This window comes from Salvelinus alpinus, chromosome 13 (assembly GCF_045679555.1).
Source record: "Salvelinus alpinus chromosome 13, SLU_Salpinus.1, whole genome shotgun sequence".
NCBI lineage: Eukaryota > Metazoa > Chordata > Actinopteri > Salmoniformes > Salmonidae > Salvelinus > Salvelinus alpinus.
Genome location: NC_092098.1, coordinates 49,289,826 through 49,312,929, shown reverse-complemented (window position 1 = coordinate 49,312,929; position 23,104 = coordinate 49,289,826). Strand labels below are relative to the sequence as shown.

Sequence of the window (23,104 nt, the reverse complement as noted above, 5' to 3'; positions counted from 1 at the left end):
ATTATTATTGTATATTATTATATTATCAATTTATTCCTTCATAAAGTCATGTGGGGATTCATTACTAGATCATTAGTTCAGGTCAATCTGGTGACATTCCTCCATTCCCACTGCCTCCTCCTCCTCCTCCTCCTCCTCCTCCTCCTCCTCCTCATTATAAAGTAAGGCGCCTGGGTGCTTGGCTTGCTCTAATTGCTGGCTCCTCAGTCACTGCCTGACATTTAGGTGGACATGTGTATCCTTCTGCTTTGAGGGAACTAATGAGTTCAAATTACATTACATTTGCAGAAAGCTGCCTAATGGGCCCAAATTAGATTACATTTGCAGAAAGCTGCCTGTGACAGATGTTGTTTTCTCGGTCATAGATGCATCCAATTTAACCCAGCCAAAAATGTTAAGCTTCAGGAGAAGAACTCTTTAGCGCTGGCCGTTCCAAGGACAATCCAAGTCTTACTTTGTCTTAGTTTGTTCTGTAAAAGCTTATTTTCCTCCCCCATTTCTCTGTCTCCCTATACTGACCAACGAGGCACAGTCGTGAACTCCAGATTGTTGATTCCTCCAAATGAAATCATTACAAAGACTTTGATCTTATATCTTCTCTTCGCTTGTCTTCTCTGCAGCTTTCTGTTTTAACACATCAGTTTCCCCTCTCCTCAGTTGACTAGGGAGCAGTCTCTCTCTCTCTCTCATTCTCTTTCTCTCTCGCTTTCTCTTTCTCTCTCGCTTTCTCTTTCTCTCGCTCTCGCTCTCTCTCTCTCGCTCTCTCTCTCTCTCTCTCTCTCTCTCTCTCTCTCTCTCTCTCTCTCTCTCTCTCTCTCTCTCTCTCTCTCTCTCTCTCTCTCTCTCTCTCTCTCTCTCTCTCTCTCTTTCTCGGTGTCTCTCTCTTTCTCTCTTTCTCGGTGTCTCTCTCTTTCTCTCTTTCTCGGTCTCTCTCTCTCTCTCTCTCTCTCTCTCTCTCTCTCTCTTTCGCGCTCTCTCTCCTGTGTGAATCATTTGGGTTTCATGGTCTAAGCCTCTTGGCGGGCTGGTGATTTGACTTCATCTCCCAGGCTGTCAGAGGAAGGGAGACCTGACAAATAGAGGAGGGGAGACCTGACAAATAGTGGTGATTCACCTCCCTGCTACCTCATGGGGTTATACAGTAATGGAGAAACTCAGTGGGATAAGGACCTCTTTACCCATGAGGCCAGAGCACAGATGAGTTACATTCATGTCTCAAACACATAGTGACTCTCTTAATCAGTCATGCATCACACTAGGTAATACTTGTAGCCTACACCTAGCCAGCTAGCCTCCTAGCCACCGTGCTTCTACACCTGCACATTTTTGCTGTTTGGGGTTTTAGGCTGGGTTTCTGTACAGCACTTTGATATATCAGCTGATGTAAGAAGGGCTTTATAAATACATTTGATTTGATACACAGGATGGCTTTTATAAGAACACCTCTCCACTCTATTTTGAAGAGTCTTGTGAGAATCTACATTCACTTTATTAAGTACACCAATCTAGTACTGGGTCGGACCTCCCCTTTGCCTCCAGAACAGCCTGCATTCTTCGGGGCATTGGAAACGTTGCTCAATTGGCATCAAGGGACCTAACATGTGCCAGGAAAACATTCCTCACACCATTACACCACCTCCACCAATCTGTACCATTGAGATACTGGAACCGGCTCGGCCTGACACCGACGATCATACCACCCTCAAAGTCGATTAGGCTACTGGTTTTGCCCATTCTAACATTTAATCGAACAGTAACTGAATGCCTCGATGCCTGTCTGCCCGATTTATATGGCAAGCCACAGCTACATGACTCACTGTCTGTAGGAGCAAACCATTTTCGTGAACGGGGGGGGGGGGGGGGGTGTACCTAATAAACTGGCCACTAAGTGTTTAGTCATGTGCCTTCTTCAGTATTGCGAGAATCTACAGTATATTCAGGTAGCTTCTTCAGCACTGTGAAAGCGTGAGGGCACTGCATCTCTGAGGGAGTCTAATTTGGAGCAGATAGGTGCCACTAGGTGGATAGGTGCCACTAGGTGGATAGGTGCCACTAGGTGGATAGGTGCCACTAGGTGGATAGGTGCCACTAGGTGGATAGGTGGCACTATGTGTCACGTCCTGACCATAGTTCCAGGAAGAAAGCCGTTACACTATGAAAGGTCACCTGAAGGTCAATATGAATAGAAAGTTCAACTTGCTTCTCACACTGGTGTGTTCAGTGAGCTGACCTGCAGTAAAACAGCTCAAATGTCATATATCGATAGCAGCTCTGAGGAAAGAACAGTTTAAAGAACTGGCCGGCCAGCTGCGTTTGGCGGGATGCTATTTGTCAGAGAATTCAGGAACTGGGAGACCTGCCGTGTTGATGATAATCTCCAAACAACCAGATCGAAACATAACTTTGAAGAACAAGAGCAAAGGGAGATGGAAGGAGCAGCTTTGTGGGCAGACCCCAGCTATTTATTAATGATAGCATGTGTCTGATCTCTGTAAATGTCACCACTGCCACTCAGAGAAGGGCTCGTCATGTAGCAACTCAACAGAAGCCACTAGACGCCCAGTTTAACTTCTGAGGTAAATGTCTGCGTGCCATTTTAAGTGCACACTTATTACAGATTATATGTCATTATCTTATTGTTATTAGACATGATTATGCCTCACAGACATGCAGCTGTTAGCAGCGTTCTTCAAACTGCACCCAGAAACATAAACATGGTGTCCACGAGATCATCACACTCTGGGGAAGTAGATAAAGAGACTCGTTGCCAAAATACCAAAGTATCTCTTTAATCTTTTTGTTCTCCACTGTGCAAAGCCGATGGGATTATTTCCCATTCACAGAGATAATCAAATATGAAATAGCGTTTTACTAATGGCTGGCAAGATCAAGGCAGTCAATACCGCCTCCCTCCAATCGCTCCATACCTCCCTCCATGACTCCCTCCATACCTCCCTCCATGCCTCCCTCCATGCCTCCCTCCATACCTCCCTCCATACCTCCCTCCATACCTCACCCCATGCCTCCCTCCATGCCTCCCTCCATACCTCCCTCCATACCTCCCTCCATACCTCACCCCATACCTCCCTCCATGCCTCCCTCCATACCTCCCTCCATACCTCCATCCTTGCCTCCCTCCATACCTCCCTCAATACCTCCATACCTCCCTCCATGCCTCCCTCCATGCCTCCCTCCATACCTCCCTCCATGACTCCCTCCATGCCTCCCTCCATACCTCCCTCCATACCTCACCCCATACCTCCCTCCATGCCTCCCTCCATGCCTCCCTCCATGCCTCCCTCCATACCTCCCTCCATACCTCCCTCCATGCCTCCCTCCATGCCTCCCTCCATGACTCCCTCCATACCTCCCTCCATACCTCCATCCATACCTCCATGACTCCCTTAATGCCTCCCTCCATACCTCCCTCCATGACTCCCTCCATACCTCCATGACTCCCTTAATGCCTCCCTCCATACCTCCCTCCATGACTCCCTCCATACCTCCCTCCATGCCTCCCTCCATACCTCCCTCCATACCTCCCTCCATACCTCACCCCATACCTCCCTCCATGCCTCCCTCCATACCTCCCTCCATACCTCACCCCATACCTCCCTCCATGCCTCCCTCCATACCTCCCTCCATACCTCCATCCTTGCCTCCCTCCATACCTCCCTCAATACCTCCATACCTCCCTCCATGCCTCCCTCCATACCTCCCTCCATGACTCCCTCCATGCCTCCCTCCATACCTCCCTCCATACCTCACCCCATACCTCCCTCCATGCCTCCCTCCATGCCTCCCTCCATGCCTCCCTCCATACCTCCCTCCATACCTCCCTCCATGCCTCCCTCCATGCCTCCCTCCATGACTCCCTCCATACCTCCCTCCATACCTCCATCCATACCTCCATGACTCCCTTAATGCCTCCCTCCATACCTCCCTCCATGACTCCCTCCATACCTCCATGACTCCCTTAATGCCTCCCTCCATACCTCCCTCCATACCTCCATGACTCCCTCCATACCTCCCTCCATGACTCCCTCCATACCTCCCTCCATGACTCCCTCCATACCTCCCTCCATACCTCCCTCCATACCTCCCTCCATGACTCCCTCCATGCCTCCCTCCATACCTCCCTCCATACCTCCCTCCATGACTCCCTCCATACCTCCCTCCATACCTCCCTCCATGACTCCCTCCATACCACCCTCCATGCCTCCATTGCCCCCTCCATACCTTCCTCTTTACCTCCCTCCCTACCTCTCTACATACTCCCTCTATACCGCCCTCCCTCCATACATCCATGCCTCCCTCCATGCCTTCCTCCCTCCATACCTCCATACCTCCCTCCCTCCCTCCTTCCTTCCATCCCTCCATACCTCCCTCAATCCCTCCGTACCTCCCTCTATACCTCCCTCCATACCTTCCTCCATACTTCCCTCCATCCTCTCCATACTTCCCTCCATCCTCTCCATACCTCCTTCCATACCTCCCTCCATCCCTCCCTCCATTCCTCCCTCCATACCACTCCTGCTGTACAGCAGACTGATGCCTCCCTGGTACTGCTAGACTCTGCTCAGGGAAGATAGACGCTCCTGTCTGCTTGGATGTGTGTTTGCTACTGCGTTTTTGCCCTGAGGGGGATCTCACTCTCAGCCTCATACGCTCCACTTTCACCGCTGGAGGAATGTGTGCTGCACCTCTAATGTTACTGTAACTTTTCACAGCTCATTAAAGTCATTTTATGGACACAATATCTCATACTTACGTATGTCATACAGAGGTTTCTGAAGATAGATGAGTTATGAAAGGGTTAAGATTAGTTTTAAATAATTAGCCAGGGAGATACACTACACGAACAATAGGTATGTGGACCCCTGCTTGTCAAACATCTCGTTCCAAAATCACGGGCATTAATATGGAGTTAGTCCCCCCTTTGCTGCTGTAACAGCCTCCATTCTTCTGGGAAGGCTTTCCACTAGATGTTGGAACATTGCTGCGGGGACTTGCTTCCATTCAACCACAAGAGCATTAGTGAGGTCGTGCACTGATGCTGGGCGATTAGGCCTGGCTCGCAGTCGGCATTCCAATTCATCCCCAAGGTGTTTGGTGGGGTTGAGGTCAGGGCTCTGTGCAGGCCAGTCAAGTTCTCGACAAACCATTTCTGTATGAACCTTGCTTTGTGCACAGAGGAATTGTCCTGCTGAAACAGGAAAGGGCCTTCCCCAAACTGTTGCCGCAAAGTTGGAAGCACAGAATCGTCTAGAATGTCATTGTATGCTGTAGCGTTAAGATTTCACTGGAACTAAGGGGCCCGAACCATGAAAAAGAGCCCCGTACCATTATTCCTCCTCCACCAAACTTTACAGCTGGCACTATGCATTCCTGGCAATCCGCCAAACCCCGATTCATCCATCGGACCGCCAGATGGTGAAGCATGATTGATCACTCCAGAGAATCAGTTTCCACTGCTCCAGAGTCCAAGGGCAACGAGCTTTACACCACTCCAGCCGACGCTTGGCGTTGCACACGGTGATCTTGGGATTGTGTGCGGCAGCTCGGCCGTGGAAACTCTTTTCATGAAGCTCCCGACTAGTAGTTATTGTGCTGAAATTGCTTCCAGAGGCAGTTTGAAACTCGTTAGTGAGTGTTGCAACTGAGGACAGACGTTTTATTTTTTTAAAGCTCGGCAGTCCCGTTCTGTGATCTTGTGTGGCCTACCACTTCGCGGCTGAGCCTTTGTTGCTCCTGGACGTTTCCACTTCACAATAACAGCACTTACAGTTGACCGGGGCACCTCTAGCAGGGCAGATATTTGATGAAATTACTTGTTGGAAAGGTGGCATCCTATGACAGTGCCACGTTGAAAGTAATTCTACTGCCAATGTTTGTTTATGGAGGTTGAATGGCTGTGTGCTCAATTGTATACACCTGTCAGCAATGGATGTGTTTGAAATAGCCGAATCCACTAATTTGAACGGGTGTCCATATACTTTTGTTTATATATTGTATCAATTTAAGGAGAGAAAGGTATAAGTGTGTTCATATGTACAGTACGTATGTGTGCACACAGTGGGGAAGGGTCAGTGTATAACCCGGACCAGTCCCCTTTGCCTGTGTGTCTGCAGTGAGACGTGGTGGTGTACGGGTCAGAGCTCTCTCTTAGTGTGACCAGACGCCCCGAACGCTCCTCTTCCTGCCCCAGGCAGGCCCTGTCACTTCAATTCTATTGTTAAACACACACACACACACCCCAAACACAACGCCCAGCCATCCCATAGCTAAAACATTTACACACTCTCATACATTCTACTCCTTTAACAGTACATACAGTACACACACACACACACACACGGACACAAACAGAACCCTGCGGGCCTCACAGCCCTTTCCCTGTACAGAGGTGACCCAGAAACCCTCAGTGTTATGACATGCTTAACAGTGTTTAACAACGGTTCTGTCAAAAATACAGATCAGCGTCACATCTGAACTGTGTTGCTGCAGTTGCAGTGTTCTGTTCAAGCAGAACAGACTGACAGAATGCAAGTTTTGGACTTCAGCATCGTCTCTGGAGACTCGTTACCCGCCCCAGACTTGGCTGACAGACCTACGGACATAACCCTGCCTCCCGCTGATGAGCTCAAATATTTGGAGAGGACAGTTCACCATGACGGAGTATTGTGTGCGTGTGCGCGCGTGTGTGTGTGTGTGTGTGTGTGTGTGTGTGTGTGTGTGTGTGTGTGTGTGTGTGTGTGTGTGTGTGTGTGTGTGTGTGTGTGTGTGTGTGTGTGTGTGTGTGTGTGTGTGTGTTTTTATGTGTTTGCTCTAGCACGCACTTGGGAAATGATTTGTCATTTTAAAATGTATTGTGGTGATGTGCATGGTTACCTCATTACCTCTTATTTGTAATTTAAAGTAGTGTTATAACTATCCACATTAGTGTCAACCCTGTTTACCAGTTAGTTTGCATTGAAATAAATGAATGGCTATTTTAGAATCGTTCCCTGCTGCTAACATGCTGGAGGTGTAACTGTACGACCATCGGGAGTTTTTATCCCGTCTCGTTGTGGTGGGCTGGACCTAGAGAATCCCCTGTCCAGTTCTTGGTGGCTTAAACTATTGGCAGGCTGTTTCTCTGGAGATCAACTTGTTGGCTGGCTAGGGCCGAGGCTTCAAAAGATCTCTGTGCCTGCAAGCTGTCATGAATTGAATTTTGAAGGGCTTATTGTTTGTGCTTTCCTTTTGCTGGAGTTTCCAATGGCCCATTCTCACATGCTACCCTCTAACCCCTAGTCTTAGGCTCACTCTGTTCTCGCTGCTTTTAAATTCTCTTTTAGTGTGTGAGCTGCATTGTGTACAAGGGATTCAGGGCAATAAAAGGAGGTTTTGTTCAGCGAAGCTTCCAAGAGGAACGGTTTCTGAATTTGGAAACAGGTCTGTGGGTGAGGATGTCCTTCTCCCTGAATTGGCTGGGCAAATCCAAATACTGGAGCTTATCCTCTGTTTTGCATAAAACAACACAAAACAACAATTTGCTATTTTTACAGCAATTTTTTTTCACACAATTTCTCTGCTTTAGTTAGTGCTTTGCTGCTTCCGAAAGAGGAGTGTCGTCGTTGAGAAATCTGCATTGACACTCAGGAGATCCTACAACGCTGAACGCCATTTTCTACAGATCTATCCGTCTTTCCCTGTCAGCCCACACAACTTTCATGTTTTTTTTTTTACGCCTGCTCAGACTGAAATTGAGAGGATTGTTTCATACAATGCATACTAATTGGGTGGGTGCAGCCTACAAAGGACAATCCAACAATGTGTGTTTCTGTTTTGTAGCGCCGCTGTCGGAGCAGACGTGATGCAGCAGCTGTCTCTGCTGTAGTTCAGAATACATTTGTAGCAGAGCATAGATTTAGGCCAGGAATGGGGTCAGGTCTTTTTAAAGGTACAATTATCGCAATGATTTGATCGCAAATATTCACATATAGTGTATGTTTGTGTGAACAGATAGAGCTTATTTTGTAAAAAAAAAAAAAAAAAAAAAAAAGTACAACACTCACAATCAATCAAACAAGGAAAAGCAATTAATACACATGTCTCTATACCTGTGGCATTGTGAGAAACTGAGTGATTATCCAAGTGATTGAGTGATTATCTGTATAGTGTCAACAGAAAGCAATGTATCATTGTGTGCCAAGAAACGATTAGTGTTACTCTTGAAGCATTGCTTTATCACTTCCCTCACTCAACACATCCACTTTCCTTTGCTTCTATCTGAGATGGCAATGTTTTGGATTGTTAGAGACTCCTCTCTCTCTCTTCTCTCTAGGTCCCTCTCTGGTCGCATTGTAGGGGGAGTGTGGTGGTTCTTCACCCTCATCATCATCTCCTCCTACACGGCCAACCTGGCTGCCTTCCTCACCGTGGAGAGGATGGTGTCGCCCATAGAGAGTGCTGAGGACCTGGCCAAGCAGACAGAGATCGCCTATGGTACTCTAGACGGAGGCTCCACCAAAGAGTTCTTCAGGGTAAAGCTGAAGCTCTAGATGTCATCACTCTGGAAAAGCATCAACTGTTATGAAGTGGCTCCAAGTAGTTTTTGACGAGGCGGTTACATTTCTCATAGAGCATCTATATACAGTATTTTACCCATTATTGTTTTTTTGCACCTTAGAGATCGAAAATAGCCGTATTTGAGAAGATGTGGTCGTACATGAAGTCTGCTGACCCGTCAGTGTTCGTGAAGACCACAGACGAGGGCGTGGTCCGGGTCAGGAAGTCCAAAGGGAGGTACGCCTACCTGCTGGAGTCCACCATGAACGAGTACATCGAGCAGAGAAAACCCTGTGACACCATGAAGGTCGGGGGGAACCTGGACTCCAAGGGTTACGGAGTGGCCACGCCCAAGGGATCAGCACTAAGGTATTACAGTGTGTAGGCTGGTCACGTCACCGTGACGATCCGCCACACATGTTATGTTTTACATGTGAATGCCAAATGCACCCTTGAGGTGAGTGAGGTTACACTTGCAAATTATCCCACTTATGTAAAGTAAATAATAATTAGTGAAGAGACTATTTCTTTAATAAATGAAGCATGATGTTGTATATCAATTTACAATCTGTGGGCAAATGATGCACATTTTAGTCTGTTTCAGTGATAATGCTAGTTAATGTAATGATATAGTGAGATAAAGTCTCATTCAACTATTCTCTACTTCTGATTTGTAACCACTCTCATCAGACGTCTAGAACGTGTGTGTCCCCCACCCCCCCCCACTGTCTCAACTCAGTCCATGTCCCCCCCCCCCCCCCCACTGTCTCAACTCAGTCCATGTCCCCCCCCCCACTGTCTCAACTCAGTCCATGTCCCCCCCACTGTCTCAACTCAGTCCATGTCCCCCCCCCCCCCCCCCACTGTCTCAACTCAGTCCATGCCCCCCCCCCACCCCACTGTCTCAACTCAGTCCATGTCCCCCCCCCCCCCCCCCACTGTCTCAACTCAGTCCATGCCCCCCCCCCCACCCCACTGTCTCAACTCAGTCCATGCCCCCCCCCCCCACCCCACTGTCTCAACTCAGTCCATGTCCGTCCCCCCCCCACTGTCTCAACTCAGTCCATGTCCCCCCCCCCCCACTGTCTCAACTCAGTCCATGTCCCGTCCCCCCCCCACTGTCTCAACTCAGTCCATGTCCCCCCCCCCCCACTGTCTCAACTCAGTCCATGTCCCGTCCCCCCCACTGTCTCAACTCAGTCCATGTCCCGTCCCCCCCACTGTCTCAACTCAGTCCATGTCCGTCCCACCCCCCCCCACTGTCTCAACTCAGTCCATGTCGTCGTCCCCCCCCACTGTCTCAACTCAGTCCATGTCGTCCCCCCCCCCACTGTCTCAACTCAGTCCATGTCGTCCGTCCCCCCACTGTCTCAACTCAGTCCATGTCGTCGTCCCCCCCCCCACTGTCTCAACTCAGTCCATGTCCCCCCCCCCCACTGTCTCAACTCAGTCCATGTCCCCCCCCCCCCCCCACTGTCTCAACTCAGTCCATGTCCCGTCCCCCCCACTGTCTCAACTCAGTCCATGTCCCCCCCCCCACTGTCTCAACTCAGTCCATGTCCCGTCCCCCCCCCACTGTCTCAACTCAGTCCATGTCCCCCCCCCCCACTGTCTCAACTCAGTCCATGTCCCCCCCCCCACTGTCTCAACTCAGTCCATGTCCCCCCCCCCCCACTGTCTCAACTCAGTCCATGTCCCCCCCCCCCCACTGTCTCAACTCAGTCCATGTCCCCCCCCCCCACTGTCTCAACTCAGTCCATGTCCCCCCCCCCCCACTGTCTCAACTCAGTCCATGTCCCCGTCCCCCCCCCACTGTCTCAACTCAGTCCATGTCCCCCCCCCCACTGTCTCAACTCAGTCCATGTCCCCCCCCCCCACTGTCTCAACTCAGTCCATGTCCGTCCCCCCCCACTGTCTCAACTCAGTCCATGTCCCCCCCCCCACTGTCTCAACTCAGTCCATGTCCCCCCCCCCCACTGTCTCAACTCAGTCCATGTCCCCCCCCCCCACTGTCTCAACTCAGTCCATGTCCCCCCCCCCCCACTGTCTCAACTCAGTCCATGTCCCCCCCCCCACTGTCTCAACTCAGTCCATGTCCCCCCCCCCACTGTCTCAACTCAGTCCATGTCCGTCCCCCCCCACTGTCTCAACTCAGTCCATGTCCCCCCCCCCACTGTCTCAACTCAGTCCATAAAGTGGAAGCATGACTGTTCAGACCCTTACTTTCTTCAGACAGACACTGGTTATAATACCATTTTGTAATGTCTTGCTCCTTGGAATAACTAAGAACACTGGGGGTAATAACTGTTACGAAAATGTAAATTCAGTCTTGATAGATAGTAAATGAAAGCTATTTAATTAAATTAACTTTAAATTGCACCCTGATGTTATTACCTGCATCTTTTTCTTTTTTTTTATCTCAGAACTTCTAGAGATGTGCACTTTGGTAGTAAATATCAAAACGTCATTTTCCCAAGAAATAGCACTTGAATTAGAATCCTAGGTTTTAGTTATTACCTTTTCTGTACGTCTCCTGTGATTTAATTACCATTTTATTTTAGTACCAAAAACCAATTATGAACCAGTGTTTTACAAGTTATTTCAGGGTGAAGGCACCCAGTTAAAACTTTTTTTGCAAGATTCTGCTATTTACGTTTAGGAACTCATCTGTTTCACCACTTTTAATGCACCTGTGTTCAATCAGATTTTATTGTCCCCATATTAACAGGCCCATCTTAATGGGCTGCAGGCCCCATTCACAAAGCACATAGGCTTTATCAATCGCACCTAGCAAGCCTTTTTGATCGATCACTCGTGTTGTTTACCTTGATTTTTAGTCTACCAATATCTTTATCAAGGTGACAGAAAGAGTGGTGTTTCACAAAGGCTTTCTAGGTACCACTCAATGTCAAGTGTGATGGCTGGTCCAGACTGGGCTTTGACGGACTCATACATGCTCTGAGACTAATTGTAGTTTCACCCTGTGGCTGTGGGTTCAAATTACGCACATTCCAAAAATCTTGAGCTAATTCTGTGAATTGGTGTTTTTATGGATTTATGTGTATACGATTGATATTTTCCTATTCTACGGTACATTCTCTAAAGTTGAGCTAAAAATGAGCTCTTGAAAAATAACCATCTAAAACGTGTTTAAACCAAACAGTGATCCCCATGCCACAGTGTACTAGCCTATATTTGCACTTTAATGAGAGTTTGTGTATGTTGATAGTAGAAAATGATGTTGAAATGACTGCTGTGTGAACTGTAACAACTTTGCCACATCAGATACATACTATTCTATATGAGCTTTAAGGTTTTGATGATTTGGAAAAAAAATCTCTTAACCATCAGCTCTAAATGTGTTGCTGCGTCATATTCGGACAACACCCTTATCCGCTATCATAAAGTTGTAAACTGTGATCAGTTCTCCATAATATTTATGAAACAGAAATGGACTAAGAGTCCTTCGTTGCTATGTATCTAATGTGGCATACCATTACATCTCACCCTTGTCTTGCCTTCTTTACCTGTTGACAACAACAAAAATAATCTTCTTCCTTTCTGTTTTATTCCTGACATGTTTTCCCCAACATCATCGTCACATCACTTTATTTTGTCAGTCGCATCACAAGAAAACTGCCGCTCTCAAAGACAAAAATGCTACTAAAATCCTAATAGAGGATTGTGGATTTATTTGACTCATCCATTAGGCAGACGGAACTCTTTCTTTCTCTCTGAATAGAGAAAGAATTCCGGGGTTTTGCTGAGAAAGACTCTAGCTTGCTGAGGTTCATGCTGACATAATGTTTCCATTAGTCTACTGTACAGCAGCACCTTCTACCATGTTAGTTATGAGAGGGTTGTCCATAATGGACCAGCAACAGCAAAGGGTGAAGAGAATGGAGCACAATGCCCAATATCAGTAATGCCTTGGATAGTGCTCCCTGACCACAAAAATAACACAATGAATGATGATATCTGACAAAAACTGAATATTGAATCGACAAGTTGGCTGTTTATGCCTTTTCCTTATCCAAGGAACTACTTATTCTAGTTTTTAACTGAAATACATACCCATGTAACCAATCCAAGACATTTTCTGATATTTATATAGTTCTCCTACCTAGAATCTTTTTCTTGCTTGGTAAAATCTGTCATGGTTTAGCCATGTAGTATTATTTTTATATACAGAACTAGAAACAAATGTTTATTTTTTAATCTTACAGTGGCAGGCACATTATTAGTAGCCTTGTTTTTTATTAATGTTTCATTATTCTGATAACAGTACCTCCTTTTTGCTATTTAGACTTTTTTCCTGAACTACCTCTGCCACACCGTATCACATCTCCATAAATGCTGACCAGTATTATTCTATTATCATTTCAAGAAACCCAGTAAACTTGGCAGTGTTAAAACTGAACGAGCAGGGCCTGTTGGACAAATTGAAAAACAAATGGTGGTACGACAAGGGCGAGTGCGGCAGCGGGGGAGGTGATTCCAAGGTCAGCCCCAGTATGAGAAACCTAGCGGGTAACCACGACGATGGGGGGTAACCGGCAACGTACCTTCAAAAAAACACATCGGCTGCAAAACCACAAATCCCCCTTCGTCCTTGTTGACGTTAGTTTGTGTAAGATTACAACTATATTGAATGATGAATTCTTTAAAAACGTGCCGTTTACTTTCAAATTAGTTGCATTAGCAATCCCCCCCCCCCCCCCAAAATAGCACAGTTTCGTGTATGTTTTCTCAAGTACTGTCTTGTTAAAGCAACAATAATTGACAGGTTTGCATATCCGAGTGTTTACATTTTGCCGGTTACCCAAAGTGATATAGTAATACACATCTTGCAATAGGGGGAAAGGACACAAAGCTAGATGGAGTATTAATGCATATCACTTTGGCAGTGACAGTTTCAAGTTGTGATTGTGTTTTTATTTTTTATTTTTTTATCTGTCTAGACATGTACGTAGAACATATCTAGACATAATAATGGGTGTCTGTTTACTATGTACTGAATAACATAAGATAACATGGGTGATGTTATTTATGTCATTTCCTGGTTGAAGAATCCCCGTAAACCTAGCGGTGTTGAAACTCAATGAGCAAGCCATCTTAGACAAACTGAAAAACAAATGGTGGTACGATAAGGGAGAGTGTGGAAGCAAGGACTCCGGAAGAAAGGTTGGTCCTATACTTAACACCAAGATTGAGTATTAGCACTTCTGTAAGGTCCCTCGTCCCCCCTCCCTAGCACTCTTTCTCTTTCTCTCCAATCTGCCATTTACACAAACTGATGTCCTTATAACTGTGATTCATGTCAGCCCTGGAACTCCAGACACCTTTAGTGATTAGTGATAATTGCTGTGTCCTCACATGCTATGGATGAGTCAGTGGCCCGTAATTAGATCTTGGTAAATGCTTGTTTCGTCTAAACCAAAAAAGTAGACCTAGGGTTGTATTCTATTCTACAAAATGTGTGTAGCTAATGATGATGAACCAATTACAAGGATAACAATTGAAACTGTATAGTGTAGGAATAACACAGTTACTGTCAGTGCTAATACCCTTTCTTTTCCTGTGTCTGGGATATTCTACAGACATCTACAGGCCAAGTATTCACAGTTTTCTGAATGAATAGAAGTTAGATTTATTTGTGATTTTAACTTTCCAAGTCAAATGAAGAGACACGGGTAAATGACAGCGTGGAGAGAAAGGCCCTTTATACAAGACCTCCTCCAGAACTGGGATCTCCTCTCCTTTAGTGCTGTTTTCCTTGTCTCTGTCTTTAGACAGTGTGCATGCTATTGGTTGAGACCCAAGACACGGCCAATCTGCCACCAAACCCAGACCACGCATGTCACAGATGTGCGCAACCCCTCTTGCGATGTCACGGCAACCACGGCTTGTCGAATCAATTGCCCTCCCTTATCTGGTGCATTTACTTAAAAATCTAATTATATTTTATAAAGATACCCCTACCTATGACGTAAACCTATAATAAAAAGAAGTTGACCTTTCCCTCTTGCATGGTTCCACTCTATGAAAATTCAGTCTTGTAATGTTTTAGAATACACACCACAAACTACATATCATTCTGATAGTGTGAAACGCTCTCCCTTGAAAAAGAGATTCTCATCTCATGGGACTTCGTGGTTTAGTAAATGATCAAAAACCAGCGAGGCGATATAGAATGAAATGAATGTAAGTGTTTTAATGCATATTTGATTTTGAATGACTGGACATTATGTCTGGTATAAAAGACACATTAGTCAGCTACTTCTAAAGATATGTTCACCCCAAGCCTGTTACTTGTGCATGACTCTGCATGTTTCTGTCAGTCTTAGATATGTACTGCATCAAGTATGTTGTTGATAGTGGTCAGTTAAATTAGAAAGATATGTCAGTACCTCTCTAGGGGATAAACAATAACCTGTTGATTTATCATGAAGGTACACTTACCGGTATGTGCCATGTAAGTTCACTAGGACAGTAGTGAGACCAGTAGTTGAATGGTTATATTACACTATCTTTATCCTATAGAGACCAGTAGTTGAATGGTTAATTACATTATCTTTATCCTATAGAGACCAGTAGTTGAATGGTTAATTACGCTATCTTTATCCTATAGAGACCAGTAGTTGAATGGTTATATTACGCTATCTTTATCCTATAGAGACCAGTAGTTGAATGGTTAATTAGGCTATCTTTATCCTAGTGTGTTGTGTTGTGTCTCTTGGGCATGGTCCGGTGCGTCTCACCCTGTGTCTCTGTGCCTGTAGGACAAGACCAGTGCCCTGAGCCTCAGCAATGTGGCTGGGGTGTTCTACATCCTGATTGGAGGGCTGGGGCTGGCCATGCTCGTGGCCTTGGTCGAGTTCTGTTACAAGTCCAGGATCGAGTCGAGGAGGATGAAGGTAAGCTAAGTGGAGGACGGCAGGCCGTGACCCCGACTCTCCAAATGTGTCTCAGGGGGAGTTGGGATGTGGAAAAATATATATTTTCAATTCACACGTGCGTATTAATACACACTTGTACAGATGTAGGTTCTTAATTTGATTATTTTGTTGATGAGAATTTTCCTGCACAGCAGGAAATGCAAGCTAGTGTAATCAAGATTTGAAAAGGCTTCTAAAGTTTGTAATTTACACATAAAAAAAAATCTGACTTGATTTGTCCTAACGTAAAATGTACCAACCCTTACAAGAAAAGTCCATTGTTTATAATCCACGTAATAATTCACATTTCCTGTTGCTGGAGGATTATTTTCTTGCTGTAGCAAACTGGCTCAAATTAAGATCCTACATCTGTACATGTGTGAACTAGAACAAATATAAGCACCCTCTTAATGATTATTTATATATTATTTAAACCTTGAAGTCGTGACAGAGGCTCTATAATATAATAATATACAATATGTATGACTCTTGGCAATCATTATTATATATTTCTGCCGCCTATATGACTCACACAAATATGCTGTTAAAACCCCTGAACTACAGAGATACTGTTTAAACCCCTGAACTACAGAGATACTGGTGTTACATCCGTTGTTGGAATGAGACCAAGGTGCAGCGTGGTAGGCGAACATCTTACTTGTATTTAAAATGAACACCAAAAACCAACAAAATACAAAACGAACGTAAAGTTCTGCAGGCTATACAGCAACTAACAAAATCAAGATCCCACAAACTAAGGTGGGAAAAAAGGCTGCCTAAGTATGATCCCCAATCAGAGACAACGATAGACAGCTGCCTCTGATTGTGAACCATACCAGGCCAAACAAAGAAATAGGAAAACTAGATTGCCCACCCAAATCACACCCTGACCTAACCAAATAGTAAAATAAAAAGGGTCTCTAAGGTCAGGGCGTGACAACTGGTCATCCCCCTAAACCATCGGACTGAAGACTAAAGCACTTTGTCAGGCTCAGAGCTGTTTCAATGAAGGGTCCATGTAGTCAGCTATTGACCCTACAGCTACTAGATGAGTTATGTGTGTGAGGAGAATATGTGACACTACTTCTTAGTTATACAGTATTCATTATTCTGTTGTGTACTGTATCGTGTGAGGTGTAGAGACACCTGGCTTTTGTTTGTCATCTACATCTTTGATGACGTAGGTTTGATTGAAAACAATGGCATAATAGCTGCTAGATGCACGTGATCATGCTACAGTATCCACCAAGTTCCTATTTAGATCAAAGATGTGGGTATCGTTTCATCTTATCAGATAATTAGTTCAGATTTGTGTATGACTTTCATTTGCAACTTCTCATTAACCTCATGAACTTAATGCCACATTTTTGTTCTTCAATATATGTTTTTTATAATACATTTTCAAAAATGAATGTCCAAATATCAGTAGATTGTAATTAGATGGGTTGTTTACTGCAGCAGAAGACATGAAACCAGGGACTTTCTTTGCATATGAGCAACAGAAGTGATTTAATGTCATGATGATATCTTAATGTGTAAAGTATACATCCCGGCTGTACAGTACATATTCAGCTCCATCGTAAACAGCCATTCCGTTGAAAATGTTTACATGTCATGTCGACAGCGGAATCACGTAAGTCCTGTGTTTAAAGTATCTCAGCCACATATCGCTGCTGTGAGTAGACCAATTAGTCTGCATCAGCCGAAGAGCATAATCCTCAGGATCTATTGAAGTGTACTTGATTTAAATCATTTATACACTGAGGATGTACAAGCCAACATCCAGATCATTAGCTCCAGTTTCAAGCCTACGGGTGTTTCATTATGTTAAACTAATGCAAAAGAGAGTAGGCTGGGAGCTAGTGCCACACGGTTCTGCTGGCGTTATTGTTACGGGTTCGGTCTCATATTTTGCACGGTACACTTATTGTCTCTCCACTGTGTGAGATAATCAGAGAGAAATGAGCAGAGGGAACGAGTGTCATCTTTCACAAGAGATTACCAAGGAAGAAAATACATTGCGTGACTCATAGCACAGAAGTCAGGATTGTCTGTTTGCAAATTTCTGTTTTATACCAAGTAACTGAACCAATAATGACTGTTTCAAGTACATTTTTGTTTATTAATGCAGGAGAGTTCAGTAGATTAACTCAGTATAGTTCAGTAGATTAACTCAGTATAGTTCAGTAGATTAACTCAGTAGATTAACTTGGTAGAGTATAGTAGATTAACTCAGTAGATTAACTTGGTAGAGTATAGTAGATTAACTCAGTAGATTAACTTGGTAGAGTATAGTAGATTAACTTGGTAGAGTATAGTAGATTAACGCGATAGAGTATAGTAGATTAACTCAGTAGATTAACGTGGTAGAGTATAGTAGATTAACTTGGTAGAGTATAGTAGATTAACTTGGTAGAGTATAGTAGATTAACTCGATAGAGTTCAGTAGATTAACTCAGTAGATTAACACAGTAGAGTATAGTAGATTAACACAGTAGAGTATAGTAGAGTAACGCGATAGAGTTCAGTAGATTAACTCAGTAGATTAACACAGTAGAGTATAGTAGATTAACACAGTAGAGTATAGTAGATTAACGCGATAGAGTATAGTAGATTAACTCAGTAGATTAACACAGTAGAGTATAGTAGATTAACTTGGTAGAGTATAGTAGCTTAACGCGATAGAGTATAGTAGATTAACTCAGTAGATTAACTTGGTAGAGTATAGTAGATTAACTTGGTAGAGTATAGTAGATTAACACAGTAGAGTATAGTAGATTAACACAGTATAGTAGATTAACTTGGTAGAGTATAGTAGATTAACGCGATAGAGTATAGTAGATTAACTCAGTAGATTAACTTGGTAGAGTATAGTAGATTAACTTGGTAGAGTATAGTAGATTAACGTGATAGAGTATAGTAGATTAACTCAGTAGATTAACACAGTAGAGTATAGTAGATTAACTTGGTAGAGTATAGTAGATTAACACGATAGAGTATAGTAGATTAACTCAGTAGATTAACTTGGTAGAGTATAGTAGATTAACTTGGTAGAGTATAGTAGATTAACTTGGTAGAGTATAGTAGATTAACTTGGTAGAGTATAGTAGATTAACTTGGTAGAGTATAGTAGATTAACACAGTAGAGTATAGTAGATTAACACAGTAGAGTATAGTAGATTAATGCGATAGAGTATAGTAGATTAACTCAGTAGATTAACTTGGTAGAGTATAGTAGATTAACTTGGTAGAGTATAGTAGATTACCTCAATAGAGCTCAGTAGATTATCTCGGTAGATTCACTCAGTATAGTTCAGTAGATTAATTCAGTAGAGTTCAATAGAGTCAATGGGTAACTATCACGTGTTGTTGTTGTGTAACTCCTTGTGTTATCCCATGCAGCAAATCATCGATGCAGCCATGCTGAGTTCCACCCTGAGCCGGATGACCAGGACAGGGAGCGGCGGCGAGAATGGACGAGTGGTCGCCCACGACTTCCCCAAAGCGTCACAGACTCTCCCCTGCATGAGCCAGGCCGCGGGTATGTGATGGGGCAGTCCTTCCTCTGAACAGACCCCACCAGAAAAGAGGAAAGGAAAAGAGAGGGGGGGGAAAGTGTTGCGCTGCGGCTTGACTACTGCCAATCGGATTCACTGACTGCTCACTCTGAAGATAGAAACAACAAACAAAATCACTTTTGTAAAGAGACGGTTTATTTGGATCTTTTCTGCTGCAATAAAGATGGCTGTCTTGGACTTTAATAGATGGCATACTTTTGTGTATCAAAAAAAAAAAAGACAAGCTCTTCCCCAACAATAGTGACACTTTTTGCACTATGTCAATTCAGTTTTTCCTGTCGACAATTCAGTTTTTTTACCTGTCGACAATTCAGTTTTTCCTGTCTACTACTATCATTAACAGTCATGAACAGCTACAGTGGAGTCTGAAATAATTGAACCCCTTGATAAAGATGAGCAATAATGTATAAAATAAATAATTCAAATACTTAGCTATATTGTATGCAAGAAAAATAATTAGGAAATGATTTGATTTTATACTAATACAATAGCTTGGAGAAAGAGATTTTGTTTAACAAGTTTACTACTTTCTTTTCTCAAAAGGCAAGGGTCAAACCGATTGACACCCCTAAAGATTCTTATAAATAAAGTAGTCAAACATTTAGTATTTAGTCCCATATTCCTAGCACGCAATGACTACATCAAGCTTGTGTCTCTACAAACTTGTTGGATGCATTTGCAGTTAGTTTTGGTTGTGTTTTAGATTATTTTGGGCCCAATAGAAATGAATGGTAAATAATGTATTGTGTCATTTTGGTGTCATTTTTTATTATAAATAGGAATAGAGTATTTTCTTAACACTTCTACATTAAATGTGGATGCTACGATGATTACGGATAATCCTGAATGAATCGTGAATAATAAAGTTACAGAGGGTCAAAGATCATTCCCCAAAGCCATGAGGTTAGCATGTTTTGGGGGTATGACCTTTTGAGTAAACAATATAGCTCAGCATTTTAATTATTTATATTATACAGTCATTAATGCTTAGCTGTATCAAGGGTGTCAATCATTTTGCCTTAAACTGAACAGTGATTTTGTTCCTTGTGACACAAAAATTCAAGCATTTCCAATTCCAAACATTTGCCTTTCAACCTATCTATAGGTACATACAGTATGTCGAGTAAAACGACTGCTGACTGTTTTCACACATCACATAGGAACGGATGATTTCTGTATTGTTTCTCATATGAGCCACTTTGTCAACGTCACTGCATTGAAATTTCATTCCGACTTACGGATTTCCTCTCTAATATGCCCAACACCTGACATGGAGAATACATTTACATTTTGAAATTACTACAAAACTACACATTTTTGTGCAGCTATGACATATTTCCCAACCATTTTCCCTATTGTGTTCCCTTGTCATATAAATATGTTAAACCACCAGTTTGTAGGTCATTACCATTTAGAGGAGTGAGTCGTTTAGCAGACTCTCTTATCCAGAGCCACTTACAGTAGTGAATCATTTATCAGACTCTCTTATCCAGAGCCACTATAGTAGTGAGTCATTTAGCAGACATCTTATCCAGAGATACTACAGTAGTGAGTCATTTAGCAGACACTCGTATCCTTACAGTAGTGAGTGCATTTTTGTACTTTTTTTCATACTGGTCCGCAGTGGGAATTGAACCCACAACCCTGGCGTTGCAAGCACCATGTTCTACCAACTGAGGATTTAAAGGATTTAAAACAGAGTACAGATAGAACAGACAATATAATTTCTACCTGCTGTTCCATTCCGCATGTTTCCATTAATAGTTCAGAGTTGAAGTATGAGCCATTGATAAAGATAGGAAAATGTTCCAATGCGCTGGTAAGTAGATGGCAGTAGAATATCTAGTGGTATAAAATCTTTGACATTTTTATTTTTGTATTTTTTATTTAACCTTTATTTAACTAGGCAAGTTAAGAACAAATTCTTATTTACAATGACGGCCTACCAAAAGGCAAACGGCCTCCTGCGGGGAAGGGGGCTGGGATTGAAAAATACATAAAAATATAGGACATGAATGAGATGACTAATTGAGTGGCGTTGAAAATGAGATGGTATGAGAGGATGACACAATTAGCCCACAAATTAGGGTGTGCCATTTTCATTTTACTCTACTAATCCACTGATGTTTCAGGCTTGTTAACCTACATTGATGTTTCAGGTTCAGGCTTGTTAACCTACCAATGATCTAACCTACATCACCTAACCTAAGCTTACCTACCTTCATGTGGACATATGGATGGTGTTTTTGAAAACAAAAAAAGGCATATGATTTAAGACAACTGTACAATTTCACAACTTTTTGGATCTACAGTACAAAGACCGTACAAGCACAAGAACACTCTTAAAATGGACACTGCACGGTCGTATTTGTACTGTAACATGTTATTGTACTGTGAGGGACAGCATCACATGGTCCGTTGAGCAGCCATCCATAGTATGTCACTATCCCATCACCCAATATGTTACTGTACGACTCAGAGGGTCATCGTCTTCTATTCATTTTCTCCCTATTTGTCATCCTCTTTGGCATAGCACATTAAAAGTGTCACACAACTAAAACTTTTTTTTTTGTACTGTACCTTAATAAATTTGTTTTAAAAAATAATAATAATATCCACATTTGTATGGTAAGAATTTTTATGTAAGACACCCTGATGATGTTGAAATTATGTTCCATTCTGTTGACCAGGTTCAGACAGTTTTGTTCAAAGCGATTCTCAGTCCAATAGATTTTGTGCATATAAAGTGAGATTACATTTATATTGTCCCTTTAAATAATACTTTGATCTGGCACTACTTTGTTTAATTTACTTCTCAAAATGCAAGAGAAAATCTACCTTATGTCTTTGTGTTCACCTCTGTCTCAAGAGATAGCTTTTAGAAAAAGACTAATGCAAAAATTTGGATTTCAATAGGTGGGGAGAGAACTTTGTTGAGTAACAGCGCTCTCAATAAATTCTAAACTTTTGTAACCACATGCCCTGGTTCTCTTTTTTCTTTATTCAGCGCTCTGCTTGGTCTGGAGAGAATAGGATGGTGAGGCTAAGAAGTGAAAATAGTCCTGGGGAGATGGAGAGGCAGAGAGAAAGAGAGGCTCCTCTTGTGTTTATTTCTAGTGTCATTAAATCCGTGAACTGAAGACGGGTAATTGTTTGAAGATTGCCTTTTAGAATGTTCACAAAACATGTCCTGATGGAGTCTCTTGAATTGGAGTTATCAAGTGGATCCATTACTTCGTAGAGTAAAACTTTGTCTTGACTCTCTCTCCTCATTTCCCCTCCTTTGATTTCCGCATGTATGAGCCACTTTACAATTCCCACCAGGTGGGTTAACCCTATTGGCTTGATGCATAGAGTGTTTGCCTAGGTATTCATCCCCGCCCCCCCCCCCCCCCCCCTTTCACTACAATAGATACAGTATCCTCATGGTTTTCCTTTCACACGCTGTGAGTCTTCCTGTTGAACCAGAGTGGGGTAGGGACCAAAGGGTTAGTTGAACCAACCCTCGTTTCTAGGAAACCATAAACAAAAATAATCATTAGACCAAATATTTAGCAAGAGGTCATACTTTTATGGAGTCTCTGTGAAGGAAGAAACCACATGGTAAAAAGTGGTAAGCAAGTTAGGTAAAAAAAAAACGGATTTTCACCAGGTCAAATGAATTGATTGTGTTAGAGGTTTCATGATGCTTGTATCTAAACCAAAGTAGATCATTTTAAGATTGTTTTATACATCAGTTGGGGTCTTTATAAGCTGCAATATGATGTCCTAAATCTAGCAGGTCCTAGACCTAGCCTTGGGGTAAATTGAGCCAATGACCATGAGGTAAGTTGAGTCACCATACCCCATACAAATGACGATTACATTTCTTCAGTTTTATGCATAGTATGCGTAGTACTTTTGCAATGTGTCATGCATATAACTTCAATATAGTGTCTTTTCATTGTTACAGAGCAGACATAATCATGCTACGTGTATCCAAACATAAAACAAGCAGGGGTCTAGTCCCCCTTGAGGTTCTTCAGAGAGAAGCCA

General features: G+C 43.3%; 1 protein-coding gene across 4 annotated transcripts in view; it reads left to right on the top strand.

Annotated features, from left to right (window-relative positions):
• Positions 1-22,047, top strand: part of LOC139537851 (glutamate receptor 1-like) — a 113,118-nt gene extending 91,071 nt beyond the window's left edge. Inside the window, exons 12-16 of one of the 4 annotated variants that reach the window (XM_071339694.1) lie at positions 8,330-8,528; positions 8,675-8,922; positions 13,623-13,737; positions 15,336-15,470; positions 18,894-22,047. In XM_071339694.1, coding sequence (XP_071195795.1) covers positions 8,330-8,528; positions 8,675-8,922; positions 13,623-13,737; positions 15,336-15,470; positions 18,894-19,040 — 844 coding nt within the window. In that variant the 3' untranslated portion in view covers positions 19,041-22,047. Of the gene's footprint in view, positions 1-8,329; positions 8,529-8,674; positions 8,923-12,940; positions 13,056-13,622; positions 13,738-15,335; positions 15,480-18,893 lie in introns of those variants that run through there. The other 3 variants (XM_071339693.1, XR_011667608.1, XM_071339695.1) reach the window with 3 other exon arrangements.
• Positions 22,048-23,104: the final 1,057 nt, after the last annotated feature.